This window comes from Daldinia decipiens (genome assembly GCF_022478715.1).
Source record: "Daldinia decipiens strain CBS 113046 unplaced genomic scaffold F4813scaffold_59, whole genome shotgun sequence".
NCBI classification, from domain to species: domain Eukaryota; kingdom Fungi; phylum Ascomycota; class Sordariomycetes; order Xylariales; family Hypoxylaceae; genus Daldinia; species Daldinia decipiens.
Window position 1 is genome coordinate 96,977 of NW_026054602.1, and position 27,992 is coordinate 124,968.

Consider the following 27,992-nt stretch of genomic DNA (forward strand, 5'->3'; position numbering starts at 1 on the left):
GTTATAAGGTAGGTATGTAGGTATAAGACTTGAAGATATAAGAATCACAGTGCAGGCTAAATGGAGAATTGCATGAGATGCACGGGAAAGAAAGAGTTACGTCAAACCATGAGATGTTTCTTCGTCCGTATGTTTATAATCGAGGAGATGCTGGACATGACAGATCATCCGGTCGCTGGCGTCACACGATAGAGACAGGTGAAGCTTTAAATGAATTTCTGTCTTCTTACTGAATCGAGCAAAAGGCCACCGTGGAAATTCGATCCAATTCGCTGTAGAACTACGACGCTAACATGCAAGCCCCTCCGGCCCCGCTTGCCCAAGGGAAGTTCCATGATTGGTTAGATGGGAGAATCCGGGGTAAATTGTGGCTGGAGAGAGAGCTGATAGAAATCTGTGGCGCGAGCTTTGATCTTATCAGCTTATCTTCGAGGAATAGCACCGAAGCTGCCCGCAGCAGTGGGGAGGTAGTGACTTCAGCGGGGTTAAGTTAGAAAATGTCAAGTTGCGCATTACATGGTAGTTGGCTAGACGTCGGCTTGGTCCTGACTTTAAACCTCACATCGTCATCAATTTAGCTTCTCATTCTACCACCGAGGATACCGAGGGACTTACTATATTTAACACAAAGCATAAACTGTTCCCAATAAGCAGTCAACTTCCTCCTAATTCGGCCATAGTTAAATTAAGAACCGTTGATAGATTCGGTCTATATACTGCTAGCTAACTCAAATACGTCTTGGGGATCTTTTTAATCTGTCCAATCTTAATTGTCCTTCTTAAGGAATACCCTATACTTCCACCATGGCGGCCAACATACCCCAGAAGCTAAAACAGGTGGGCATCACGCCCTTTATCGTGCGCGCCACGCAACTCGAAGCCGCGAAACCTGTTATGGCTTATTGGTGTAAGTTCAATTACCGTCGTCGTATCAACACGAGTCCTACTTGCTAACGTCACGATCCGGAAGGCTTCTACTGGGCTGTAAACCAGATCCTTGGTAAAAACCTACACTCCGCCGACGAAGAATGCCACCTTTTTACTACGAATCTTATGGAGAAACTCGAGAATGTACGATAACAAGATATTTATTACTTGTTCCAAGTCGCAATGCGCTAACCAGCTTTTGTATTCGTGTAGATAAAGGAAGATCAGGCAGGAAACGATGCAATCCATGACGATGTGGCTGGCCAAGCGTACGTGGAACAGTTTGCGCAAGAGACCTTCGAGAGAGCGCTGCGACCGTTGAAAGCCAACAAAGTCACACAGTACGAATTATTTATAGAGCAATGTGTTTCCTATAGACTGACGCTAATAATTAATATAGACAGACGGCGAGTACATTCGAGGCCGCGGCGACGTTCTTCCAACTGATTAACATATGGGCAACACCCGACCCCGAGACGCAAGAGAAGGTCAAGTACGCAAAGTGGAATGCCGCCCGCATACTGAAGGCGGTCAAAGAGGGAAGAGATCCCAACGAGTCAAACCCGAAACAGGAAGAGGTCCAACATGAAGAGGTGCCGCCGGCGCTAGACCCGAACGACCCAGAAGTGCAGATGCTTGGAGGTACACATCCCAAACCAGTGAGCATAGAGGACGCGCCCGACGAAGATTACAGACCACATCCAACATCGACCGGATCTTATCAGACTTTCCCTGCGCCTGTATCTGCGCCGACTTCACCTCCAGCTCCATCAGCATTAGGACCCGATCAAGTGTCTCCTATAGCACCTCCCGGCCCGCCTACGTCAGACCCAGGAAATTATTTCCCCAGTGCCCCAGATGACCTAAATCTACCATCTACAACGAATATGCCTCTTCCGGGCTCGAGTACCTTCAATCTCACAGGAGCTCCCCCCGTAATACCTAGTCATAGCTCCCACGATCCAGCCGGATTACCTCCTGCTCCCTTTTCGCCTCCAGACGCGGCCCCAACGCCTCAAGACTTCTATCGCCCTGCACATACACCGCCAGTCGTGCCGCCGCCACAGAGACAGGTCACTCCTCAGGCGCCTCCGGATGGTAGGAATTACTATTCACAGCCTTCACAGCCGGTAGTCCCGGCGCAGCAGTACGGCGGTAACAGCGGGCCTTCAAATGCGTTGAATACTGACGACATGGCGATCGTACAAGCACAGAAGCACGCTAAGTGGGCAATTTCAGCGCTGAATTTCGAGGACGTGCCAACGGCAGTGAGAGAGCTGCAGGCAGCGCTGGCTACATTGGGGGCGCGATAGTTACATGTATAGTATGAAACTTTACGATGCGATTGATACCTCAGTACTTCCATGGCTGAACGGTTTCCAGTGGGGACTATAATAATGGAGAATTGATAAAATTATGTTATCACGCTGTGTTATGTCGGCTTATGCCAACGTTATTAGATATATACATGAGACCTACATAAGAATGGCGCCCTACTAAGAACATAATAGTAGTGGTGTTGGAGCGTATTTACGGGGAGGTATTTGGATCAAGATAAAGGGCCCTTGCATGACTACCCTGACTTGATGGATTAAATCCTATGTCCGAAAAGGAAATAGAATAAAAAAGGAGTGGGCTGAGGCGGTAAATGAATTATCGTATGTAATATATGTAATGTACCTAGGTAGCACCTAACAGTTCCAGTGAGACGTCAACTCCGCCACTCCGTTACTCCGAGACCCAGATTTTGCTGCCCAGACATGGTATTGTATATGCCAATAATGAGCTGGGCAATTTACTAGATCTACATTGCGACTATGCGGGCTGCCGTACGACGTCGCCTGGGGAGGGGCAACCACTGATATCACGGTATCACGGTATCACGGTATCACGGTATCACGGATCACGGATCACACAGCGTGCGCGATATTGGTGATGGGCTCGGAGGTGCTCCGCCTGCTATTGACTCGGTGATGGACGGGTTGTGGGTATATGCTTACATAGTAAGTAAGTAACTAAAAGTGAAAGTAACTCACCTTATCGTAGACATATGGCTCTTACATAGCCATTACGACGATAATCGGGTCGGAGTGTTCTTTGCCAGGTAGGAGATAAATTTGCTGGCTGGTCACCTACCTAAGGTAGGTAGGTATATTATTAGAGCTTTGTCTTGTCTTGTCTTGTCTTGTTGTGATTGTCTTATACCTCGACTTGAGCTTCCAGTCTTCGTAGCCGTTTACTTACTAACTTAATTCGCTCTGATAGGAGAAGTTATCTCGCCGTTGGAACGAATATCGACCTAACCCACCTGCTTAATCTAGTAAGGCGTTTTACCACCTCGAAACAAACCGAGGAGAAAATGGCGGACTCGTTACCAAAGACCTTCAAGGCCGGCGTCCTAACGGGGAAAAACGTACCCATCGAATTCCAGGATAGAGAGCTAAAGCTGCCGGGCCCTGGTCAGGTCCTTGTCAAAATACTCGCCTGCGGAGTGTGCTTCTCGGACGTCTGCGCGCAACGCGGCGAGTACGGCGACGATGTGTATCCACGCGTCCCGGGACACGAGCTCGTTGGCGATATTGTTGCTATCGGTAGCAACGTGACGAGGTTTAAGGGGGGCGAGCGAGTAGGTGGGCCATGGCATGGAGGTCAGTATCCTTCCCTTTTCATATTATATACTAGAATCCAATAGGACTAACAGCCAGCAGGCCACGACTGGACATGCCGCCAGTGCGCGCGCGGCCAATTCCAAATGTGCGATAACCAGGAAATCAACGGCGTTAGCCAGGACGGTGGATATGCAGAGTATACACTCCTTCGAGAAGAAGCCGTCGTGCGCGTGCCCTCAGACGTAGATCCAGCAGAAACCGCGCCATTACTCTGTGCTGGCGTCACCGTCTTCAACTCGATGCGTAAGATGCACATAGAACAGGGCAACATGGTAGCAGTCCAGGGGGTCGGCGGCTTGGGGCACTTGGCCGTACAATACGCGAACAAGATGGGGTACCACGTCGTGGCCATCAGCTCCGGCGACTCGAAGCGCAAGTTCGCCGAGCAGCTCGGCGCGCATAGCTACATCGACGCGAGCGAGGAGGACCCAGTCCAAGCCCTGCAAGCATTAGGGGGCGCAGCGATGATAGTGTCCACAGCGCCGAATGCAGCTGCTATCAGCCCATTAGTCGGCGGGCTGCAGGCTGGCGGGAAATTGCTGGTGCTAGGCCCGCCGCACGATCCCGTACCGTTCAATACGCTGCTGATGAATCTCAAGAGCTTGTCCGTGCACGGCTGGTCAAACGGACACGCGCTGGATTCCGAGGAGGCGATTCGGTTCTCGGTTGATCATGGTGTGAAATGCTGGGTTGAGAAGTATCCGCTTGCGGACGCGGCGAAGGCGATGGAGTCGTGTGCGGCGAATAAGGCCCGGTTTAGAGGCGTGTTGGTTCCGTGAGAGGGGGTTAAGAGATGCGTATTGTGAGCGTTGAATAGAGTGACGGAAGAATATTAGGTAGGTAGTTATGTTTAAAAGGAGATTAGTTGTGGAATTATTAGCAAGATGGAAAAAAGGGTTAAGTCTATGATACAATACGATACGATACGATACGATACGCCACTCTCAATTCATAATAACGGGTATAGAAATAAAAAGAAAGAAAAAACAATTGTCAGTAAGCTTATATAGTTCATACCTCCTATTTTGTTTGCTTTTTATAAACAATTCTTTATCATGGATGGAAAACTCCCCTGCCAAGGAAGTTATCCCCAAACGTTTCCCCTCGGCAGTGGCGTCAACTTATGATAGGCTGAGAAACGCCAGCTACGATTCCTTCAGCGGCTACGTTATCCGCGCCAAGCTTAGCTCTAAATGGCGCCTTGGGCTGGGTCCTTAGCCGCCCGCGCTTGGAAGTCGCATTGTCATCAACAGGTAGTTAAGGAACATTAGAATGAACTTTAGAGGTGAGTCCGGGTCTCAGTCAGGGTTGACCTGGATTCTCTTGTTCACCTTTAAAGACGGGATGAGAAAGCCTTTGTAAGTCAAGACTCACCATCGTATTATTTCTCTTGTTGAGTTGGGTGGTATTGTCTTCTTCCTTGTTTTATACAATTACATCACCCATATATTTATAATTGCCAAGTTTTCCTATCTCATTTCTCTACAAGGGAAAATCAATCAGCAAGCCGGATATTGCTATCGATAATCTGTAACGTATAAGTCGAATATAGACTTGTTGCTTACAGTTCTCAACCTACTATCGACTTATATAATATACTTATATGATATCTCCAACCCCTCGATAGCCTCAATGGTAGCCGTCCTTCCTACATCAGTCCTCTCTCACTTTAGCTTCTCTATGCCCTCTCTCCTCCTATCTTTCTTCCTCCTCCTCCCCCTAGTCAGCACCCAAACCGTAATCGTCATAACCGTCGCTCCTCCCATCCCTAGCGAAGCTCCCTCATTCATCAACCACGACACATTCACCTCCGCCATCATCAATAGTACCAACTTCCACCGCACCGCACACAACGCCTCCACGGTCCGCTGGAACGATACTCTGGCGGCTTTCGCCTCGGGATACTTATCTTCACACTCTTCCTCATCGCCATATTCCCAAAAAGAGACCTGCCGCATGAAACACTCAGGAGGCCCTTATGGCGAAAACCTAGCACTAGGATGCTCCGATGCAGGAGACTGCGTGGATCTATGGGGCAACGAGGATGCACAATATAATTATGATGACCCGGGGTTCAGCGAGGCGACGGGGCATTTTACGCAGTTGGTATGGCGCGATACGACGGACGTCGGGTGTGGAGCGAAACTGTGTCCTGGGAATTACGGTTGGTATCTTGCGTGCGAGTATTGGCCGCGCGGGAACATCATCGGTGCGTTTGCCGGGGAGGTGGAGCCGGAGAGCGGTGCAGCGGCGCTGCGGACGAAGAAAGGAGTGGGCTTGTGGGCTGCTGAGGTGTTGGTTGTAGGTGCGGCGATGGTTGCGTGGTGGGGGTTAGTATGATGTGTCTATACTCAAGAAGTATAGGCGAGCAAAACGTGATGATGGGATTAGGTTAATTTGCAAGTGTATATAAACTTGGGCGTTTAGGGTTGGATATATATGGTAAAAGTAATATGACATATAGTTGTGTGTATTATTTATACGACTCGGATTGGATTTGCACAAATAGAAGCAGATCTTGGGATGGGAGGATGCATCATATAGATTAGGGGGTTTATACATACATTCGGATATGTACGGGTATATAGTATAGGCTCTTCATCTTGTAAGCAGAGGCACATTGATGTGGAAAAAAAATTTTTTTACTCGTTATTATCTATTATGCAAATATATATTCTATCATAACTCTTATCGTCTATTAATGTGTGAGAGCTTGCTGCCCAGCCGGAACAGGGAAGGGCCCATTCTCCGCGAGTGGGAACTTAGGCGTACCGTCCTCGTTCCACGTGAATTTCTGTATCCGAGCCGTGCGAAACAGGTCCGAGGCTGGATTTGGTGTCGTTTGCGCGTGGTATACGATATAGTCCTCGGAGCCGTCAGGCGAAGAGACGAAGCTTGCGTGACCCGTGCCGTAAATGCCCGTCGCTGTATTTTGATGGAAGACGCATCCGTCTTTGTGTTTCTTCCACGATTGGTACTCCATTGGGTCGTTACCAACAAGCTCAAGCATACCGAGACAGTAGAATGGCGTGTTGACGCGAGCTGCAGAGTATATGACGAAGTTCTGGCCCGTCTTGGGGTTCGTGAGCTGCTGAGGTCCCTCATTTGTCGCAAGTCGGATTGGACGGCCATACGGGACTTGTTCCCACGGCTCGTTTGGTGTGCTGATGATCCGGCGTTCGGAAAGCGTTGAGTTGATCGTCCACGGATCCGACATGCGTGTGATGCACAAATTGGCCGGCCATGAAGAGTACTTTTGCTCCCAGCAAGAGTAGATATGGTATAGCCTATCCTCGAAGTGGAAATATGTGCCATCGATGGCGAACATGTCGTAAGTATCTAGCATAGGTTTCATCTCGAATTTGGAAGTCCAAGGATCGAGCCCATCACCTGCAAGAACGAACATACGATGATTGATTGCCTATTGCAGTTTCCTGTTAGCGTATTAATTGATTTATTATCATGTCAAGACGTACGGGACAATTAATCGGGCACATGGCGTCGAGGAGCGGCGGTGGGTTGTCACCGTCAGAGGTAGCAGTGAAGATAATATACCAAGAACCGGATATATTGTGAATCTCGGGAGCCCATAAGCTTGTCGACCACGGTTCTCCGCTAGTAGGATCTGGGTTGAAGACGACCCTGCTCTCGGCATCGTTCCAGTTGTCGGTGAGATATCTTGAGCGCTTCAACGTAATATTAGAGTTCGTCGTATACGTGAAAAGATACCAATCCTCGCCGTCGGCACTATACTTGGTCATGAAAGGATCTCCAACGTTGAAAGTCATGACGGGATTCGAGAAGGTGGCATTGGTTGTCTTATTCGTTCCGACTACAGCTGGGTCCCATCCCGATGAGCTGCCCTTGTTCGGGTCGAAGACCTGAGCAGTGACAGCACTTATACCCAAGCAAGAAGCGAGGATTACAAGCCAAGCGGATAAAATGCCCTTCATTTTGACGTAGCCAGGAAGAAAATCTAACTTCTACTGGTGTGTCGCTTAGACTGGCGAGAGGCAAGAGGGAAGGCTCCTAAGTGGAACGCACTCGCATGGAACCTGTTAATCTTATGTACTTCTTTCTGCCTTCCCATCCTTTCATGCGGATCCGATGTTGTGGAATGATATTCCCCAGCTCTTGCCCGGATCTCACCCAAGCGGTCTGCAGTCAGCTCCATCTTAGCATGTGCCTAAGGATAAGGTATGGAATCCTATTCGCGATTCAAAATCACTTATGCAAGTGGGGTGAACAAGTTATATAAAAAGCTAGGGTAATCCAGGTCAAATCCTTCGCAGTATGAGGGAACAGTCGGAATAGCCCCAGGTCAACGTTACACTTCTCCATCGTGTGCCAACACCTATGCCAACATTTGCATAGTAGATCTGGGGTTAATGAGGAGACGACTGCGGGGTAGCTCCCCAGCTCCCCAGGTATCTGCCTACAAGTAATCTCGCTAAATAGGTGGCTGGGTGATTCGATCCTACTGAGACTTTGAGACTTTCCCTGATGTCACTTGTTAAATCTATGTAGCATTGGAGTTTCTATAATATGTCAGAGATTTGGTAAGAAAAATTACTAAATATAAAATTAAGAGGTACGTAAGTTAACGGAGGTAGTTTAAAGTAGTTGACTAGAGATCGCTAACTTCTATAACGAATAGATTTCGCTAACTACTGCACCGAATACCACGCAGTAGAGCTTAATAGCTTAATTCTTCAGCGCTAGTATTCCTCGCAGAATACTTCTGTAGGGCTCGTCAATAACACTGTCGTCTCGACTCCTCCAATCAGATCATTGCTCCATTTCCACAAACGGTAACCTCTCCAACTCTAAGCGTCGCCCTAAGTCTTTATAGTCCCATAACCCCACACCCGGACCGATTAAGCTTATTAACCTAGGTTAGGTAGTTCCAGATTCAATCCAGATACCCGTTGAAACTTGACGGTAGCCCGTTTTAAATATTGAGTCACTTAATCTAGATAAGTCCGAAGTTTAATGATAATATTACCTTCATAATACCGACGTTTGCGTACGACTACTAAAAAACTAAAGATTGGTCTTATGACAAGCCTAGAGGTGCGTTTGTAGACCTAAGAAGGACCAATATCAGGCCAGTTGCTATTTTCACATCAATAGTATGAATCAGATTTCCACCCTTCGCTAGGATATTGCTACTTATATACAAATTAGTATCATTGTTTAGAACGGTAATGACATAAGCATTAAATAAATATGATACGTTCAAATCATGCCAGGCGTCGTCCTTTCGTTAAGGATGGACACACACGCTTGACTCAGCCAATCTCCCCTTTATGCCGACGATGAGGAGTCTGGGCTATCTTTCCTAGTTACCTTTCTATGCATCTTGCGCCAAGATCCAACCACCGTAGGTGATGTCAGAAGTATAGAGAGCCTTGACTTGTTGAGGCCATAGTAATACATACTCGCAACTGTAGCGACAAGACTAATAAACCCTCGGTTGGCGAAGAAGAACTGAACTGGAATGGCTGGGTATTCAAGCTTGGCATACGCATCGTAAACGAAGAGCGTAATGAGAACAAAAATTCCAATTACCATCGAAGAGATGGTAGAAGAATAGTAGAGCTATCGCTACGGAAACAATGATGTTCAGATAGTAACATCATCGCTATCCCATGTTAGGGTGCTACAATACAGCCCGAGCTATCGCGAAAGTCGGTTATTATTCCTACCTAACTATTAAAATTAAATCATAGCTTACCAATCATAGGAATGTACTGAAATGAAGTTGTAATATTAGCACTGCTCGAGTGTTATAATTATGTAGATGATGCTATACTTGGTGTGGGTGTCATGTACGAAATCCGACGTGCTTTGCGAACACAGCATCTACAACCAATCATTTCTTCTCTGATCTTCGCATAACCTGCTTCCATAATACTTCTGCATACTTGTGTGACCCGGTTCCGGGCATTCTCTATCTGTCTGACTCGTAAGCAATGCGGCAGGGTATCTTAAAGCTTGCTTCCCTTCCACCGGGGTTCTCTCTTCTCGAAAAACGCATTTAGGCCCGATAGTTCGAATTGGTCACGGCAGCCTTGGTGATTAGATGAGACTCTAGAAGGTCTGGATATGCTGGTCTATGGAGGAGTTTTGTTGAATTCAGATCTTTGGGGATTTATATTGCTTCGGGGCGATAGACTCTCATGGCTGCTGTCGAGAACTAGAATCCTGGGGGCGCAAAGCATCGACTGATCCAAAACTCAAGAGTATGATCTTCCACACGATACTTTGGACGGGCGGCGTCGTATGCTCTATCAGTCATGCGCTCAAAGCTGAAGAGATCGGCCATGGACTTGTCATCGCGAGACCACACTTTGTGGTATCTTACGGGGCCACAGTTCCAATGGTCACAAAAGCTTTACGAGTCGTCGAAAAAGAGCTTGTCGACTAAGGAGTGAGCTGGGAGAAGCCTAAAATTATGACGATGATCAATCGAATAAACGGACTTCCTTACTTACCAGATGAATACATCTTATCAGAGCGTCTTTCAATTCCGCATTGGCGCAACACGACAGATCGCCTTGAATCAATTCAGCTATCATCTAGGACCACGGGCAAACCGAAGGGAGTTGAGCTGGCGCATTACAATCTGGTTTTAAATTGCTATCAACTCGTCGCACATGACCGAGAACAGTCTCATCCGTCTTCTTGGACGGTAGCTTTTACGCTATGGACTCACATCACCATGACCACATTGCCGCTGTTCTTAGGCCCTTACACCGGGATGCTGCATCACGCTATGCCGAATTACAATATCGAAGAGTTTACGAAACTAGTTGGGTCGAACCAAGCTACGACTTTCCAGGGTGTGCCAAGCGTTGTCCTTCAGATGGCAAATTCCAATGTAATCAGTCGATTCGATTTCAGTGGTGCAAAATACATCAATGCCGGCGGTCCGCTGAAGAATGATCTTAAATACCGGCTGCTAAGCAAGGTGCCGTGGAGGCTCATCTAAGTATATGGAATGACGGAGGCTGTCGGATACGCCGCTTACTAGAAAGCGAGCGAGGAGCAGGTTATTACCCAAGGTTGAAGCTGGGTCATATTGAAAGATATATTCAAGACTCCGCAAGAGAATAAAAGGGCTCTTTCAGGAGGTACATCAGGCGGTTAACAGCCAGGTAGGCAGCAATAAGAAGCATTAACATTCCTATGTTCATGTAACACCGATCATAGCCCGGAGGCGTATTCGCAACCCTCCCCCTTCCCGTATTGCTGACAGAGACACCGTTCTCGAATCCGATAACTTGAAATGACTGATTTCAGATATTCCTTCTCGTGAAGATAGAAGGCATCGACAATTACGTAGGTACCTACCTAGGTATAGTAGGTATGCAATATATATATCGTGCACCTACAGAAACATTGGTATCTACCATGAAGTTAATATATGATTTTTCGAGGCGAAGTGAAGTCGTATTGATTGCTAGACCTACACGCAGGTCAATCTTTCCGCACACGAATTAAGAACGCTGATGATTAAAAGTCGTAAGACCTAATAGGTCGATAAATCATGCCTCATCTTTCTTCTTTCCCCTCAGGTAAGCTTCGTAGTAGGTAATTCTCTCCAACCCTACGAGACTAAGAGTACACTGTAGCTGAGCGAGCAGCTTTTCTAGTATGGTGATTCTATCCCGCACACGTTCACCCTCTTCTTCAAGCTTGCGAAGTAACCCTCGGGAGTGCTCGAGTTCTTCTGCAAGTGACAGGCCGTGGTATTCCTTCTGGGAAGGGTCCATGCGTGGAATTGTCTTGTGTCGGGCGATAATTTCTTGCAGGATTGGTCTAGAGTCTGCCATGATGATGGCTGGTATATATCAGGTAGTGTACGCAGAGTTGTGGTTGATGAGCTATGTTTGGTTCCATACGCAGTTATTCGTTGCCTGAGAATTTATATGTGATCCTGTTGGTGGGATTTATGTCGTGTAGTTGTAAATTAAACCTGCCCAATTCACTCCTGAGTCGATCTAGGTGGCGTTTTAAACTAAAAGAACTATACCAGTTGTGACGATAGCAGTGGTTATGATTGTGCTATTACATGACATGTGAAACTGAATCATAAGGATTACTCAATTTCAATTTATTTGGCACTTAATGAATCATGCCTCAAACAGAATTCACTAAGTACTCGACTCTTTAGATAGAAAACTCTGGTTTTTTATCTCAGTAAACCTATTAGACACAAGAATGAGCGATGACTCAACTAAGGTTGGAGCAAATTTACGATTAGTTTTGAACAATACTTGGTAAATATAAAATGAGAGGACCTCGGAGGAACTCCTGAATATGATCAACTACAAGTGACCTATTATAACAATAAGTATTTTATTAAGTCTTACCATCTGGCCTTGATACCAATGTCCTGGGTCCGTTTCAAAAAGGGAGTTGTCGAATAACCTAGAAGACTAGGCCGGCAATATAATATCCCAGATAACATTTTGACTAACGGTGTCAGTGTTGGCTTAAGTATTCCTAGACAGGTATAACAATTCCTATGAATTTGGCTTCTTTAGTCGAACCACAATAGACTTGATTGCTCGCTATCTAATCATTATTTATGCCTATTAGATAGCTAAGTACCTAAAATCCTCGGAAGATTCTGTGGAATCTAACTTATCATCAAAGAGATTTGTGACCTAGACAGGTATTTCGCAACGATTGAGAAGGTCCTCAAAGGACGTAGGATGAATGAATGAGCTTAGGATATTGCACTAGTGTAGGTAGGTAGATAGGAAGGGGTTGAGTTTACGTAATGAGGATTCAAAGGGCAAACTTGAGGTGATAGCAATTCAATTATAGCCATGATAAGAATGGACTACAAAGCACAAGGATCCTCACGATCAGGCGGCCAGGTGACTACCTGGTAACTATGCAATCATTAGATAAATATCATAGATATCCTTAAAAGTAGAATGGTAGGCCTTTGGAGGATATACTTCAAGGAGCAAACTCAGGGGTAAATCCATCAATCGCATAAATCCTAACCCGAGAGTTACTACAGCCTAAGCTATAAGGCCCAAAAAATGCCCATTGCCAATAACAGCAAGAGTTCAATAGCGCTAGGTATTAGGACCACATGCAGAGAGCCATAAGCTCACCAATGTACTAGGGCTAAAGGTCGACCTAATAAAAAAGGAGACATAAATGTTAAAGTCAATGTGCAGGACTTACGGGGAGAGACGAATTCCAAATGTATCTTTCCTCCTAGAACATGCTTCAATTCAGAGTCAGTATTATTCCAGTAAGTTTCTCGTGCTAATTATAGGTATTAATATATCAGAATTCTACATTGTCCGAGTAGATAGACTATCGGGCTATGGACAGAGTTATACCTTCATAAAAGTCTCTAGCTATGTAATATCTACTTAGCTATTCTAAGCTCGTGGCCTTAAATTCTCCCGTAAAATATTGTTATTAATCTATGATAAAAGATAGTAGTCCAGTAATATAACTATGGATTTGACACGTATCCTAATATAAATCTTGAAGCGATCGAGTAGAATGAATAATTTTGATCTACCTACCTTGGATACTACAACCGTTTTGGTAAACCATAGATGCTACCTAGCCTAGACTCTCGATTAATTCTTTTGGTATATTTATCATGGTGATATTTAGTACTTCACATGCCAGTCCTACCCTACGGACATCTATGGTGTTCGGAGTGTCTCCGAAGACATTCGTCGAAGATAAGTGTCGGCAGTTAAGCGAGCAGACAGGTTTAAAATAGACACCCGGCTTGCCCGTTTTGCTCTTGTCAACGGGATGTTAGCATAAGCTGGAATATTAGGACGCTACCTGAAAACCTCTCACCTCTCACTATTTAAGATGTAGGACAGTTAATGACCCCGGCCTAAGTTTAGAGTAGGCTGTATATTCTTTTGAACCATCACTCGCGTAGTACGCAAAACTAACTCAACACGAGTAGTTTAAGAATCTTAGATGGACATGGCGGTAAAGAGGCTGTATTTGAAATATGCAGCCGCTCTTATTCTAATCTTGAAGTATGATATCGACGATCCCAGAGCGGTTACTACGAGGATCGAAATGTGGAAAACTGCCCATTCTTTGGATCCCTACTCCATTTTTATGCTTCAACAAGGATGCATTGGATGGATGGGTCTAGGTGGCAAACTAATTTGAAGCTATCGCGGAGTTTCTGGTACATCAACTCCTGCACCGGGGAAACCGCCTGAGGCGGTGTATTATTCGGTAAAGTTTATGAACGTACACGTGTGAAGGTGATATTACAAATTAGGCTCTTGAATAGCCCCTTGCTAATATGCGTACGTACCTAACGTATGACTACCGAGAGAGTCAATAGACATTTACTTTGGGTACCTAGGTAGACATCATAATCCTTCTATCTCAATATTGGGTCATTTGACGGCCACGCGTTCACCGTATTCCTTAGAACTACGCACCGAAGCTTACAGGACGCTAGTCATTCGTATAAACAAAGATACATGCGGTTTGCATAGATCTCTAATCGACTACGAGACTACAATGGAAGGACTATGTTTATGACTAAGGTGTTAGAATATTTCTAGAATGGTACGTCCCTAGGCTAAGTGAAATCTAGTCCCTTCTAGACCACAATATTCGGCTACTGGTCGGTGAGTTTACTAGGAGAACGTCCTGAATCCCCCCATCGCCTGCGGCTAATTGTCACGATAAGGCAAGTTTCGGCGTTAACACCGAGATCCCTTTAACCTAACGTGTAAGAAAGTCATGCTGGGCGTATGTATGGAAGATCGCGATGGCTTCCTAAATAAGCGAGCCGGACTGATTTCACCGCAGGATGAATACCTCGAGACAGAGCGCGTGGGTTGATAAGATGGGGGGTTCCTTGGGGGGTTTCCAATGCGAGCGCCTTATCATATATAGTCTTTGGAGGACCCATGTTGAATAAACTGCGGTTCGTTTGATAATATATATATATATATATATGAAAAGCTTGGCGAGATATCGTTCGTATCTGAGTGAGGGCAAAACCTGGTTACATAGTATGGTAAGAGACGAGGGGGCTTTGAGAGGTCTAGGCGCCTCACCTGAAAGCCCGCATAGGATATAGATGTCGGTGCGCCCGGTTATTTGGGATCCGAAGTAGAAGGGGTACGGCCTTCTTCTTGAAGGGTCGTCGCTGCACGCCACCGGATTGTCATCTCGAGTCTTGAAGGGAGTCGTATCTTATTACGACCCCTACGATCACTTGCATCGTAGCTTATTGGGTAGCAACCCGCTACACTGATATCGAACAGGGGTGTACGATCTTATGCCGTCATTTGGAGATGGACAGGGATTTTCTCTGTACGGCCTAGGGCGAATTTCTCCACTGGACAAAGTCCGTGTGAAGACAGAGACGCGCGTCCTGGGGAATACAAACGCAGTCCCTGTCAGCCTGTCTCGTACATATGTATCGATTCGTAGCGATCTACTAGTATACTCATTTATGTTACGACGACAAGGTCGGCAATATGAAGACACTAATTGATATGCTGGCTTACGAAATGTGAATTTCGCGACGGTAATTTTAAAACTACGAAAGAACGTCAACCCTGTTTAGAGGGGCCTTGAATTCCAAGAGGCGGCGCCAGTGTAGGCTTCGGAACCTTGGACCATCCGAATAAATCCACCCGGATGACGACCCCCATAGGGAACGAGTGTCTTGGGTCGGATCAAGCCGAAGATGAAACATACTTTGCTACCGGGAAAATATCTGACCAGTCAATATTCTCGATACGTAGCAGCGTAACATCTATTATGACGCGGTTTTCACCTGATATCCTCGACGCGAAGGATATTCCCGTCTCGTCATGTTTTGGGTATAGCGACGAAGTAAATTTACTCAATGGTGCGGGATGGATTTGATCGGGTCGATAATGTTACATACTATAAACCAGTAACCTAGACGTAGTATTCGTGGCAATCCATAGCAGTCAGTCAGCCGCATATTTTAGAATTAGAAGGACCGCCAAGCCTCGAATTTTAGACGATATGTAAAGAGCCGAAGCAAGCAACGTAGCATGACCCAGAATGAGAGGTCGATTAGCTTAGCAAATCATCATATAGGAGCGGTGGGATTCGACATTTGAAAGAGGTGGCAATGTTGCTATTGGCTAGAAACACGCAAGTCTCCTGAAGGGGAGGAGGACGCGCAAGCAGCCTCGACACTAAAAGGAGGGTCTAACTAAGACCACGCCATGGGGGCCGTAATCTTCACGTGATCCATAACAACTTTTGATGGGATTGAGATATGGGATATGAGATATGAGATGTAATTATGCTACAACCTGAGAAGGACATCTGGAAATAGTCATGAGACGAGGGTTGAGGTAATTGAAAGCGATCAGGTTTTTTTTTTCTTGTTTCTTTAATCTCTCATCAGTTAGGTTAGGAGGTAGTTAGTAAGAAGTTGAATTGTCGAAGCAATCTCTCAGGTAATCCGAGATAACTATATTTGGACTCCGATGAGAGCAACTGACCAATCACTTTGAGGCTTCTATAGCTGATGGTCCGTGTGAGAAGACCGGCACTGGGAAAGGGTTAGGTGACGCACCGCGCGTTGAACTGCATACGGTGCGACACGTGGGATTGCTGACCACGTACAACTCATTCGTACAATCGGCCCGGAGAATTGTCGAGTGATAGTAGGCAGATTTAAGCTTACCGCCGTGTTGACCGACAAGTTTATCTGTGGTGCCGTGGAGTTGGATCCTCCCGGGTTACCGAAAGGTCGGTTGGCTTGGTTATATGTTTAATGTCTTGTGTACGTGTTAGGTATCAGCCGCGAGCATGAAAGGACCTCTGCTCGAGGATGAGGCTGAAAGAGAAGTGGGAATTGTGATGAGACTCGTAGTTATGACATTGATATTGGTGGTGTATTGATGCTATTCGTCGAAATGTAACCGGGCATCGAACCCGAACATACATTACCATTACTAAGGTCAGTTACCTACCGACATCCTTACCAACATACTTACCAATATACGCCTATATCAGTAATTGGACGGACCAGTTTACAACTGCGTCCGGTAACAGGGTCAAGACCGAACCGTAAAGGTCATGTCTGCTATAGAAGGGAGAACACGTTGAAGCATAGGTAGAGTTTGCATACCGACAATTACATACATAGGCACATTGCTATTAAGCAGGCCTACATCATAAGTCATAAGTGAAGAGGATCGTATCGTCAATGCTGCTAGAATAGCAAATGTAACCAGAAAAGCCGAAGGTGGCACAGTGGTTCGGGCGAAACGAGAAACGCCTGTGGCAGACTTTCTCATTAGACTTTTTTCAGCCACTATAAAAAAAGCTACGCCTCGTCATCGCCTCCACCAAAAGGTACAGAAACTCGGATGTAGACCGGAACTATAATTTAGTCCAATCGTCGAGTTCGTTCCAAGACTTCGGTTACATTGATGTACGCATGTATATGTACTTAGATGATGTATCATGTATGTACCCAGATTTAAATGTTCTGGCTCTGGTACAATACGTACCTGACCATTCGTTTCTACGTTAAATATAAAAATTTATTAGAGATTTCGTGCGTTACGTAGAAGATATATAACTAGGTGGATGTATGCATGCGTAAGAGAAAGAAATCTCGACTCCAAAAAATAAGGGGTCCAGATGGTGTCGATGGAAGATGAAGAAGAAACACCGTCTTAAAGTGTAGTCGTCGTGACCCCACTCCTTAAGGTCCCTAAGGCCGAGTACATGTTAAATGATTGGTTAAAGGTTCGTGGGAGACGCGCGTTCACGCTTTCTCTTCTGCGCCCTAGTGCGCTTTCTGCTGCGAAGTACAGTACCGATGAAGCTCAATCTAGTGCCGCGCACTGTAATTAGTGCGAGTACCGGCCAATTACGCGAGTCCTAGACAACAGCAGGCGGAGAAGGCCTACGCAGCCTACGCAAACCCTGCCCATCTTGCCATGGGGTTTTCCCTCTTTTTCCATACCCGTTTCTTACCCATCTTTAGCAAGCCCAAGCCCATTTCTTACCACATGTGTCCTAAAACCATCCCTATCCGGACTATGAGTTGCGCATCCAAGTACGCATAGTACCGCATGGAAGTACGCATGCACTTACATTGGCACTTACAACCTACTAACTTGGTGCATTGCCTGGATTTTTATGTATGCTGCCTATCGCTTTTCTTGTCACTTTTTTTTTTTTTGTAGCGACTTGTCCGCTTGCGCTGCGTCGTCGGCTTTTCCCTCCCTGCAAAAGAAATACACACCCACACGCCCCCCACCATTAACCACTTTACACTCCTCCTAACTTACGAATGTTACACTGAATAAATTCATAATTCCCCATCTTCTAGGTCTTCCCCCTACACTACCTGGATTACCTTACCTCATTTACAACATACATACATACCTTATCTAATAATCCATATTCACCCATCCGTCCCTTCTCCCGCTTTTCCGCCTCGTTGCTTATTCCTCATTGCTCATCGTTGTCTATTTCACACATTCCCTCTACGCCATTACGCCTCTTCGTTGGAATCTCGTCGCTTCCTTTCCTCCCAGGCAGACGACACTGACCGATTCTATCGCCCGCTCGTTTCTTCTACTGCGCGACGTTGAGGGGACACATATCTCTGTAGGATTTCCTAAATAAGAAATAGACGAGGAGTATACGCTACGGTACGACGCATAGAGGCAACGACACACGAATGCAGCGATCGATGATTATGGGGGATTAATTGACTGTCCACGACCGATTTGTCTTGTTCGACGAAGCGGGCCCTTGCTAACCGGTGGCGATTGACTTCTCGGAGGGAGTGGCCGAGTCCACATCATCAGTAATCCTCCAGCTGACGAAGTCTATCGTCTCGCTCCGCGTAATCTCGAGTCCGCCTAGTTCTAGGCTCGAGTTTAATATCTTTAGCAAGTATTATCCCAACCGACAAGTAGTCGGGCTATTTTCCAGGAATTCTACGCTATAGAATACCTTGCCATTCCGAACTCGAACCGGAGAACGGTTCGATAATTAGGCAGTAACATCATGGCTAGTCGTAGTGATGGCTCTGGCAGCGGTCAGGGCGACTACGGAGAGGATTGGGCTCGGGATCTGCGAATCCAATTCGAACAGCTGCTAAGAACAAAGCGATTAACCGAAATTGAGCAGTCGCGAGCGAATCGATCACGCCTAGACTCACCAAATCCCCGAGAAAGAGCATCGTCATCAAACCTCCGAGCACCGGCGACGCCCTCCGGTAGTAATAGTAGACCTTCTTCTTCTTACGGCCCAAGCCATGGCCGCAGCTCTCCCGCGTTACCACCTTCGTACTCTTCCTTGCGTAACCTACCCAAGATTCCAACTCCGCCGTCGCCGCACGACAAGGAGTCGCAGAAATTTCGTAGTCTGATCCTATCGCTGTCGCAGACGCCGACGAAGTATGAGAACCCCGGTCTGCTCGACGAGGCGCTTCAGGCAATTCCTCTGGATAGGATATACGGCGAAGCTGAAGAGGAGTCTCAGGTATTGCAGGCGCAGGCGGAAAGTATGGGTGACGGTCGCAAGCCAGAATGGGGATACCAAGATTGCGTGATTCGAGCACTATTAAGGTGAGCCGACCTCTCAACTCAATTCCCCCAGTTCTACTAAGAATTGACTTCCTAACCCGCTTCGATTGCAGATGGTTCAAGAGAACATTCTTTACATGGGTCAACAACCCGCCGTGCCCCGTATGCTTCTCGCCAACCGTCGCAAAGGGCATGACGCAGCCGACGCCAGAGGAAAACGCCTTTGGTGCATTGCGGGTAGAGCTATACGAATGTTCCAACCAGGCGTGCAGAGCATACGAGCGATTCCCGCGGTACAGCGACGTCTGGCGGCTGTTGCAGACGAGACGGGGCCGATGCGGTGAGTGGGCTAACTGCTTCAGCATGCTGTGTCGGGCCGTTGGCGGCCGCGTGCGCTGGGTATGGAACGCCGAAGACCATGTATGGACCGAGGTTTATTCGGAACATAAACAGCGATGGATCCACGTTGACGCGTGCGAAGAAGCGTGGGATAACCCACGCCTCTATACCGAAGGTTGGGGTAAGCAGATGTCGTACTGCATTGCCTTCAGCGCAGACGGTGCAACCGATGTCACCCGCAGATATGTGCGCAAAAGTGAGCACGCGCTCGAGAGGAACAAGTGCCCCGAAGAGGTAATGCTCTATATCATGCAGGAAATCAAGACCATCCGACGCGCCAACATGAGCAAGGAGGAGCGATTCCGATTAGAGAAGGAAGACTCGAGAGAGGATCGCGAGCTTCGAGGCTACGTAGTCGCTTCGATCACGCAGGCAGTTACGCGAATGGTTCCCGGCTCACCGAGCTCTCCGTCTGGCTCTACAAGTCGGCCTTCTGTCTCTCCTTCTGGTAGCGATGATCAAAAGCTGCCTGCCGAACAGCCCACCCGGCAGAGTGGTAATTCTGAATGGGTTGCTGCTCGCGGAGAGAACGGTCGGCGCAACCAACAATTTCAGGATCCGAGAGATCCACATCGAAGATAACGCACTCTAGAAAAATACTGATTTTATCATTATCGATCATTAACGCCACGCATGCCGCCTAATAATTAGAGAACCCGAAATATATACCCCAACATACAGCATCTAAACCGGTTAAATTTACCTCCCTTCGCCCACCTAGAATACGATGACTAGCGTATTACCGATTCTCATTTGTCTAATATCACTTCTACCGCAGTCGAAGTACAGCCTACCCTGTATTCCTGCGGCCTGTACCTATCTACGCATCCTACTATAACGACGCCAGAATATGTCGTTCTCGTTTGTGGCCCGCATCGTCATAGGCATTCTGGAATAAAATCACTGGCGCAACGGACCTATTTGGGCTGGGTAGCATTATACATTTTTTTTCTGCTTTTTTACTCGGGAGGAGAATGGTGAGGAGAACACGGGCTTCTCCTCGACCCGGCGTTCAGGTTATATAACTGCATGAATGGGCTGGATGGAAACGGGTTGACGAACGATAATGGTCACGCCCGGAGTTGGGGGGGGGGGGGGGTGGAAATCGTATGTACTATGAAAAGGGGCTGCGGAACCTAGCAAAGGACGAGTAGATGAAATCCGAGCGGGAGATGTCCTGCTGACCTTTTTCATCGGCTGAGTAGCCATGTCGTAATTTGCATATGTGCTGTTTAAAGCATAGTCTTGGTCCAGAATAGACTCTGCCGCTGGTGCACTTTGATATTACATACGCCTGTGTTATTTGAGACATGCGATGGTGATATTCGATTGATTGTCTGCTTTACGTAACATAGTAACGTGCTGCTATTGAATTGGCTCTCGATCTCACGCTACTCTAGCTAAGATATATGTTCGAACATATCTACCTAGGTAGGTATGTAAGCAGGTAGCCAAGACTTGTGTTGTTCAAGCATCTAGGTCGGTGTGTTTGTAACGAAGCAAAAGAGGACTCCATCGCCAAGACTAGGCTGTGCAATACAGAAGTGTTACTAATTACAATCGCACAAAGACTAGATCTATCGAGTTGTCTTTCGGACTTGACAAGCCACTCGTATTTGTGTACTTAGGCTAAAGTGGACACTAGGTTACATTACAACATTTAAAGATTGCTACATATAGTTATCCAGACTATAAAGCTTTACTCAGTTGATAGTTAGGTAATTGCTAAAAAAAAAAAAAAAAAAAAGAAAAAGGGGGGGGGGGGGGGGTTAGCCGAGGCTAATGACATGATGCTTCTACATACTAACATAATACACCAAAAATGTAAGCTATGAGTTAGAAAGAATAGATATAACATTGCATGGACCAATGAAAGAAAATTAACTTTCAGCATGTTTCTCGTCTACCTGTCTTCTCGATTTATGCGATGATTGATCATTGGATTAGTTATCCAATTGCCTATCAATTGCCCTTCGAAAAGAAAAAGAATGATGTCCTCATTATTACTTTTATTCCTTAATGAATTTATTGGCGTACCATATCTAAATCACTGCAAAGCCTTGCGTGTCATCTCATCTTGTAATCATCATTATTATCCTCCTCACATTTCTCCATGTTATCGTACGAAGATTCGCAACTGTTTCTTCTTGGTAGTCTGCAATAGTGTGGCTATCTGTCGCAGGGGCACTATCTGCATCTTCGCGTCCTCCATCTTGTTTTTATCGATCTTCGTCTCGTAACTTCTAAATTTCTTTACAGGAGGCTTGTGTGCAGATTTCGCAAACGGATTGGTTAACTGCGTCACCGATGCTTTCTTACGCTTCGTGTTGTCGAGGGTTTGGATGGCTTCTCTCAGTTGTTCATGCTTGTAGTCCTTATCTGGAGTGTTAACCATGATATTCATGGCTAAAGCCAAGCGCTGGATATCAGATGAGCATGTTCGTTATAGTTTTGCCCTATCTTATATGCTCCCATTTAATGCAATATAATAATATCATCATGAATGCGATCCTCATACTCGACTACAAGCCGATAAGGGCTGGAAGCGCTAAATCAGAGGGCGACTCTGTTGAACAGGTTGCTGCGAAGTTCTTGGTCGGACGTAAACTGGATGAAATGGAATACGACTGCTTCCTTTTGCTGTTTCTCCGCGTCATCCCACGGCAGCTGCATACTAAAATATAAATGGTTGGCCGTAACGCTAGTGTAGGATAAATAGGCTTTTGTTGTTCTGCGCCATTGCAGCAGCGACCATTTCTTAGCATCGTCGTTCTTCTTGGCATATCCATACATGAGAAAATGTCGTCGCAATTATTTGGTTGGCTGCTTTCCCTTGGAGCCCGTGGCCTGACGTTTAAATCTGTCGTATATCTCTTGCAGGACGTGCTTGTGAAATCATGTTTACCAAGCTTTGTAGTATGCTTAGAGGTTTGTTATCAATAGGTATCATGGCGATAGGCTCTGACTAATAGATTTTGTGTACTCAAACCGAGATGATAGTCTTTGGTGAAGGGTAGTTGGTTGCGATAGGTGAATTCATATTGGGTTAGAAATATCCTTGTTGGTGTTGAAGAAGACGAGGACTTGGCATTAAATAAGGGAGGAGGATTGAATGTAATGTTGTGTGTTTGGTTTGGTTAGGGTTGAAAATCCATCGAAGAATTTGGCTTAAGAAGAAATAGGAAAGAACTAGAATGAGTTACTTGGATAACGTTATACTCTACTGCCTTATAATGCCGCCTGCCATGGCAACGACGGGGTACAAAATATGTATCTGAGATAGGTACATTAGGTACTTAGGTACCTTGTAAGGAAGGAAAGACTTTGGGTTCTTCCTTAATACTGTACGAAAAGTCTCGGAGTGGAAAACGTCCATGACAAGTTATGTATAATAACGATGATGAATTGTAAAGTATCTGTGCTCAGGGGTATGGTTCAGGTTTCTTAGTTCGGTGCAAGAGGGTTGAGTTTCACACAAAGCAACAATTGGCAATATATAGATAAATTGAATATACCTATACCGACCGTATAATATCCTGTGGTGGCTTAGAGCGTCGTTAAATCTCGCTAATATTGAACCAATAGGTGCGGAGGTGATGTTGAGTTACTCAGACAGCGAACGAAGATACCTCTTGAGTCATAATATATAAGATTCGTAAGATACAATAAGCGACGTAGCTACAATGGGTATGACTTTATTTTAGTGCTAATAAGCAACTATGTATTGAGTTTGTTGAAGAGTGAGACCGGTATTGGAGTCAACCCTCAATAGTCGTCGCGTAGACTTATGGTGGCGTATTTATAATAGTGGTTATTCAATGATCGGGCAAATATACTATTTCGTAATAGGTACTTTAAGAGGTACATATTAACACTCGAATAAATCATCAAGGGGTAACTCTAACACCCGACTCACAATACTATATTGCCGAGCCATCGTCAAAGATCAAGGATCATATACAATAATTACTGGGTACGTTACTGCTGTACATTGATTAAACTAAACAAGAATCAAAGCTTCACTAAGTGTTAATTCTTCTAAATCCCCATATATTATAATGTCTTTATTTCTACTCTATCAAGAGAGGCATAGCAACACTTACTGGACCCTAAAGAGTTTATAATTCCACTGCGGTTTAATGAAATCTGCATCCCTGGAGTAGTATATATACCCGATGCCCACTCTCCTCGAAACACCATCCCGCGTAGTCAGACCTAATAGAATCGATTGTGTGTCGGGCGGCTTGGTAATAGTATTGGCAGCAACAATGACGACAAGTTCGTCAATTGCCTCAACTCTACCATCAAACCTAAACTGACCTTGATGCGAAGACACTTTTAGAATCCTGATATGCTCGTCTTTCGTAGTCGTTACCTCAAACTGCCCCGCGTTCAAATAAGGCGCAACAAATCCAAGCTCGCCGCAGTTAAGATCGGGCGACTGTGTGTTACGCGACCAGTCTAATAATACATCGGTATCCATCCCAATGCGGCTGAGATAGTGTTTCGTGCGTCTAAATTCTTCAGGGGTCTTTATGGTTGCATAATTCTGGGTTTCGCAGATAGTCTTCCAGACATCTCTGGTCCAGAACTGCTTTTTAGAGCCTCCGTAATACCAGCATATAATAGGAACATAGATAGGCACTCGCTTGATAGGGGCTTGAGAAATGTTTCGAGATAACCAAAGGCTATCGGCAAAGGTAAACTCAACGGGACCCGTCCAATACACCCTGTAGCTATATGATCAGCATTATAACATTGATTCTGACCGAATTTTAGTTAAATCAGGCCAAGAGGGTCACATACCACGACCAAGTTGAAAATCGGTCAACTCCCTGTTCGGATTGACATGGCCGCTTCTCAGGCTGGCCATAGGGAAACCAGAGGATTGCCTGGTATAATAAATGAGGAGGTATCCCCTGTGCTTGACGAATACTTAATCCCAAGGCATCTCTATGCCTGTTGAACCTATTGAATATACCTTCAAATGCGTTAAGTATGTCATGAGCGTATGTGAGGTTCTTTCGGCTGTATTCCTGGACTGCTGTTTGAAAAGCCTGGATATCTAGTTTTCCACCTACATCCCCGAAATAGTGGTATGGTGTTGGATCGAGATCTTTCCTGAGATTTCTCGTCCACCACGGCGGCCCTGTCCTCACATCGATATGGACATGCGCATTCCTTTTTGGTGCGTAGTCGTACCCTTCTCTCCACTGCGCTTCGCGACAGTTGAAAAAGACTTCCTCGGCAGTGAAGTAAAGACAGCGCTGCGATAGCGACTGTTCCTGAAAAACCCAGCCTCGCGTATTCCAAGTCGCACTTCGCACTTCCTCACATAGGGACCGTAAGCAAGTTGAAATATTAAGAACGGATCCATCTGATGCGTCAATAATCTTCGTTGGCTCGAGAGGGTGACCTGCCCGTAGACTAACCCCCCTTAACCCAGCATCCGCGTCGCAGCCTGCCGCGGCGATTATGGTTACAGTGGCACAATCATAGACATCGTCCATTCGCCCTATCAATCGTGCCTTGTCTTCTAGGTCGTCCTGTACAATGCACAATGTGTCAACCCACAAGTATCTCATCTCCATCCGTCGAGTAAATTCCATAGCGTCGCGGATTGTCCGGGGTATCCTTCCGGTTTTCCGTGTCTCTGGCCTCAACTTGGATAATCCCATAGGAATACTCAGCCCTTTCACATTATCTTGAAGACTAAGGAGGATTGGCACCTCTTGTTCGTTTTTGCCAGGGAATTGGAGAGTCGGGTGTCGACCCCAGACATAAGATAGTGCCACATAGTCGCATCTCGTATCCTTCTGCACTAGACACTCTTGATTAACATCGATGAGACGGAAGGGATGTTGAGACTGGAATAAATCCCTGCTTCCTCGTTCTATGGCTAGCTTTGAATGCTCGTGCTTCTTACATTCCTTCAGCCAATTTTTTAGAAGCGCGATGTTGAGCCGGGTTCCAACTTCTAGCCGAGGGAGGTGGTTCGGCTCCGATTCGCTCGGGAAACGTTCGATCTCGGCGATTATAAACCGGTTTTTTACCCGATCTATTTGTCTAAGCGGAATTCTATTATTATTATGAAACTCTGGTGGCTTCTTATCAGTCGCGAGTAGCAGCCTGGGTTGGGGATGGTGAATATGACCGTTTTCCTTGACGGATAATGGACTTCGACTCTGGATGAAGAGCCGACACGAAACCTTCGCAGAGCTTGAGTCAATTCCCCACGCACGTTCGATAGCCCTGGAAACAAGAATGCAAAACGGGCAGCCAAGATCTTTATACTCGGAAAAATTACCGATCATCTGTTCTTGTATTTCGTTGCTGAACCTCCTTTCTAAATCTAACTTTTTGCAAGTGCTGCACAGATGGTGTCTGGGCCGTTGGGGAATTTTCCATATTGAACCAGAGTCCGCCATAATTCACTTAGATTTCCTAATTTCCGTGTCTTTCTTTTTTTTGTTTAAAAATAGAAGTGAACAATGGGGTTGCAAAACAGAATTCTACTAATATGAGATAGCTTAGTCTCACGCTCGCCCGGCGTATATGGGAAATATGGACGATAAGAAGTAGCACGTCTGTTGATTGGCTGGTGTTTCGAGGTGCGGAGAGCTTAGGCCATAGATCTGCCCCAAAGCATATAACTATTTGCACACGAGCATGCCGAACTTTTCTCCCCTCGGCTCGTAAAGACTATATAGGCATATAACATTGGCTCATACGGATAGGACTCGGAGGGGTGATATGCTAGTATACTCAAAATTGTGAGGCGGCCAATAATACTCATATTTTGTAGTAGAGCCTGCTTCCTAGTAGTCCAATGAGGAGTCAAGAGGACGCTCTCTTCCCTGTCAATTTCCTTATTAGTTTGTAAGTCGTGAGCTGATATGACGTGGCTGTCAATAATTACTTCCTTTGCTTATTACTGCAACCAATACGAATTGTCCGCATCCAAATGTATAGAAATTTGAGTGCTGCCTCGGAGCAACCTTCCTATTATAGATATAGACTATGTTTGTACTAACTGAAGTTATTGATGGGTTAGATATACTAAACCCCTTGCTCTATGTATAAGACATAATCAATACAGAAACTAACAGACTAAATACGAAAGGGGCACGGTGTGGGCCGGCACAACAACAGACGGCAATAATACGTCAAGCAACCAGTATAATACATATGTGATCACGACCCATCAAATCCCGGTTGATGCTGCCCCTATTTCACCCATGAATTGGCTTTACGCCGCCTCGGAAACTCACGTCTGCCAGACTGCTCTCGAGGGTGCCCATCTCCTCTTCCAGCTCCTGAGGCGAGCAGTTCTGTTTCGCCATCTCAAAGTCCACCAAGACGACATCGTCGTGCCCGTAGCGGACGAGAAAGTTGTACTTGTTGGTGTCCCCAGACTTGATCCCGAGCTCGTGGAGTCGGCGCAACACTTCCCTACAGCGGCCGAGATCCTCTGGTCCCGCGGCCCTCGCATCCTTCACCCACTCAACAGCAAAGCCGATGACGCGCCCGTCTCTGCCCTCGGTTAGATGGCCAAGGAACCTGGGGCCAATGCCTTTACTGTCGATTTGTCGATAAATAGCTGTCTCAGTCTCCATAAAGGGGATCTCCCAGGGCCAGATGGCAAGTTTGACTAGCACGGGCGCGCCGTCGCCGCCGAGTTCCGGGTGCGTCGAGACGTGGACTCGCTGCCTCAGCCGCTCTTGTTGCCTAAATTCCAGCGCGTCTAGCTTTGTAGGATGCCAGAGGCTCTCTACTCCGGAGAGCTGCACCGTCTCCGTCCTGACAAAGACAGTCTGTTTTGTCTGGGCGTCTTTGGCCACATGGCCTTTGTTCCAATTCCCTGCGGGGAATGGGGGAAGGAGCTTGCTAAGTAGAATTGGTCCAAAAGTACGGTCGTCCTCCGCTCCGCAAAACACCCCTGGCGCCGTGTTTACATATTTGACCGTTTGCCTGTCGACCAGGAACCGGTAATTGCTATCACCCGTGTCTTCCTCGTTGACGAGACAGGAAAGTAGCTCAACGTTAGAGTTTTTTGGTTCAAGGGCAGCCATGGCGAAGGTGCGAGACTGTAGACAATCGTAATTTATATAGAAATGTGTCTTGGGTGCAAACAAACGTATGCCAACAACTACACGGATTTGGGGTGTAAGTAGGAAAGTGTGCGGTACGTAGAGTGATCAGCTTAAAGCGGGCATAGGGCCGCATGCTGGTTAGTAGCCGCTTGGTAACCAATCAATCCATCATTCCAGCACCCAACTAGGCAGCTAGGTTGTCTAATGTCTCACTCAAGGTGCACAACATGACCTAGCCAACACAAACAGCCAATATGGGTGTTAAATGTTACAAAAAGAAGGAGGCACAGCCCACCGGTGGGCGATTTGATTGATGAGCAAGTACT

The 27,992-nt window shown here is 46.3% G+C and overlaps 9 protein-coding genes across 9 annotated transcripts; 5 read left to right on the forward strand and 4 right to left on the reverse strand.

Moving 5' to 3' along the window:
- Positions 1-489: 489 nt before the first annotated feature.
- On the forward strand, positions 490-2,610 carry F4813DRAFT_290508 (DUF605-domain-containing protein). The gene is made up of 4 exons (XM_049240621.1): positions 490-907; positions 971-1,071; positions 1,141-1,268; positions 1,328-2,610. Exons 1-4 carry the CDS (start codon positions 805-807, stop codon positions 2,238-2,240), a joined length of 1,245 nt encoding a protein of 414 aa, XP_049094763.1. The 5' UTR covers positions 490-804; the 3' UTR covers positions 2,241-2,610.
- A 13-nt stretch (positions 2,611-2,623) lies between these two features.
- On the forward strand, positions 2,624-4,595 carry F4813DRAFT_376838 (alcohol dehydrogenase). Its single transcript, XM_049245170.1, has 4 exons — positions 2,624-2,911; positions 2,974-3,068; positions 3,249-3,575; positions 3,636-4,595. The coding sequence occupies exons 3-4, from the start codon at positions 3,287-3,289 to the stop codon at positions 4,373-4,375; spliced, it is 1,029 nt and encodes a 342-aa protein (XP_049094764.1). The 5' UTR covers positions 2,624-2,911; positions 2,974-3,068; positions 3,249-3,286; the 3' UTR covers positions 4,376-4,595.
- A 426-nt stretch (positions 4,596-5,021) lies between these two features.
- Positions 5,022-6,005, forward strand: F4813DRAFT_290511 (PR-1-like protein). The gene has a single exon (XM_049240622.1). The coding sequence runs from the start codon at positions 5,229-5,231 to the stop codon at positions 5,934-5,936; it is 708 nt and encodes a 235-aa protein (XP_049094765.1). The 5' UTR covers positions 5,022-5,228; the 3' UTR covers positions 5,937-6,005.
- A 238-nt stretch (positions 6,006-6,243) lies between these two features.
- Positions 6,244-7,927, reverse strand: F4813DRAFT_290640 (glycoside hydrolase family 43 protein). The gene is made up of 2 exons (XM_049240623.1): positions 7,073-7,927; positions 6,244-7,017 (listed from the first exon to the last, which is right to left on the reverse strand). The coding sequence occupies exons 1-2, from the start codon at positions 7,547-7,549 to the stop codon at positions 6,295-6,297; spliced, it is 1,200 nt and encodes a 399-aa protein (XP_049094766.1). The 5' UTR covers positions 7,550-7,927; the 3' UTR covers positions 6,244-6,294.
- A 2,126-nt stretch (positions 7,928-10,053) lies between these two features.
- Positions 10,054-10,590, forward strand: F4813DRAFT_394350 (uncharacterized protein; the record flags this gene model as incomplete). The annotated part of the gene is made up of 1 exon (XM_049247550.1): positions 10,054-10,590. The coding sequence occupies one exon, from the start codon at positions 10,054-10,056 to the stop codon at positions 10,588-10,590; it is 537 nt and encodes a 178-aa protein (XP_049094767.1).
- Positions 10,591-11,146: 556 nt separating this feature from the next.
- F4813DRAFT_394351 (uncharacterized protein) lies at positions 11,147-11,434 on the reverse strand (the record flags this gene model as incomplete). The annotated part of the gene is made up of 2 exons (XM_049247551.1): positions 11,147-11,208; positions 11,278-11,434. 2 exons carry the CDS (start codon positions 11,432-11,434, stop codon positions 11,147-11,149), a joined length of 219 nt encoding a protein of 72 aa, XP_049094768.1.
- Positions 11,435-18,653: 7,219 nt separating this feature from the next.
- F4813DRAFT_394352 (uncharacterized protein) lies at positions 18,654-20,155 on the forward strand (the record flags this gene model as incomplete). The annotated part of the gene is made up of 2 exons (XM_049247552.1): positions 18,654-19,216; positions 19,288-20,155. The coding sequence occupies 2 exons, from the start codon at positions 18,654-18,656 to the stop codon at positions 20,153-20,155; spliced, it is 1,431 nt and encodes a 476-aa protein (XP_049094769.1).
- Positions 20,156-23,672: 3,517 nt separating this feature from the next.
- F4813DRAFT_383759 (HET-domain-containing protein) lies at positions 23,673-26,001 on the reverse strand (the record flags this gene model as incomplete). The annotated part of the gene is made up of 2 exons (XM_049245981.1): positions 23,673-24,303; positions 24,380-26,001. The coding sequence occupies 2 exons, from the start codon at positions 25,999-26,001 to the stop codon at positions 23,673-23,675; spliced, it is 2,253 nt and encodes a 750-aa protein (XP_049094770.1).
- A 676-nt stretch (positions 26,002-26,677) lies between these two features.
- F4813DRAFT_376856 (uncharacterized protein) lies at positions 26,678-27,907 on the reverse strand. The gene has a single exon (XM_049245171.1). It carries the CDS (start codon positions 27,643-27,645, stop codon positions 26,806-26,808), a length of 840 nt encoding a protein of 279 aa, XP_049094771.1. The 5' UTR covers positions 27,646-27,907; the 3' UTR covers positions 26,678-26,805.
- Between the last annotated feature and the right edge of the window lie 85 nt (positions 27,908-27,992).

What these genes read in the sequence shown, in the direction of transcription:
- F4813DRAFT_290508 (XM_049240621.1), top strand. Translation starts at nt 805, where the DNA reads ATGGCGGCCAACATACCCCAGAAGCTAAAACAGGTGGGCATCACGCCC. An exon ending in ACCTGTTATGGCTTATTGGT is followed by an intron (nt 908 to 970) that starts GTAAGTTCAATT and finishes ACGATCCGGAAG; the next exon opens with GCTTCTACTGGGCTGTAAAC. An exon ending in TTATGGAGAAACTCGAGAAT is followed by an intron (nt 1,072 to 1,140) that starts GTACGATAACAA and finishes GTATTCGTGTAG; the next exon opens with ATAAAGGAAGATCAGGCAGG.
- F4813DRAFT_376838 (XM_049245170.1), top strand. Translation starts at nt 3,287, where the DNA reads ATGGCGGACTCGTTACCAAAGACCTTCAAGGCCGGCGTCCTAACGGGG. An exon ending in AGGTGGGCCATGGCATGGAG is followed by an intron (nt 3,576 to 3,635) that starts GTCAGTATCCTT and finishes AACAGCCAGCAG; the next exon opens with GCCACGACTGGACATGCCGC.
- F4813DRAFT_290511 (XM_049240622.1), top strand. Translation starts at nt 5,229, where the DNA reads ATGGTAGCCGTCCTTCCTACATCAGTCCTCTCTCACTTTAGCTTCTCT.
- F4813DRAFT_290640 (XM_049240623.1), bottom strand. Translation starts at nt 7,549, where the DNA reads ATGAAGGGCATTTTATCCGCTTGGCTTGTAATCCTCGCTTCTTGCTTG. An exon ending in TGTGCCCGATTAATTGTCCC is followed by an intron (nt 7,018 to 7,072) that starts GTACGTCTTGAC and finishes AAACTGCAATAG; the next exon opens with GCAATCAATCATCGTATGTT.
- F4813DRAFT_376856 (XM_049245171.1), bottom strand. Translation starts at nt 27,645, where the DNA reads ATGGCTGCCCTTGAACCAAAAAACTCTAACGTTGAGCTACTTTCCTGT.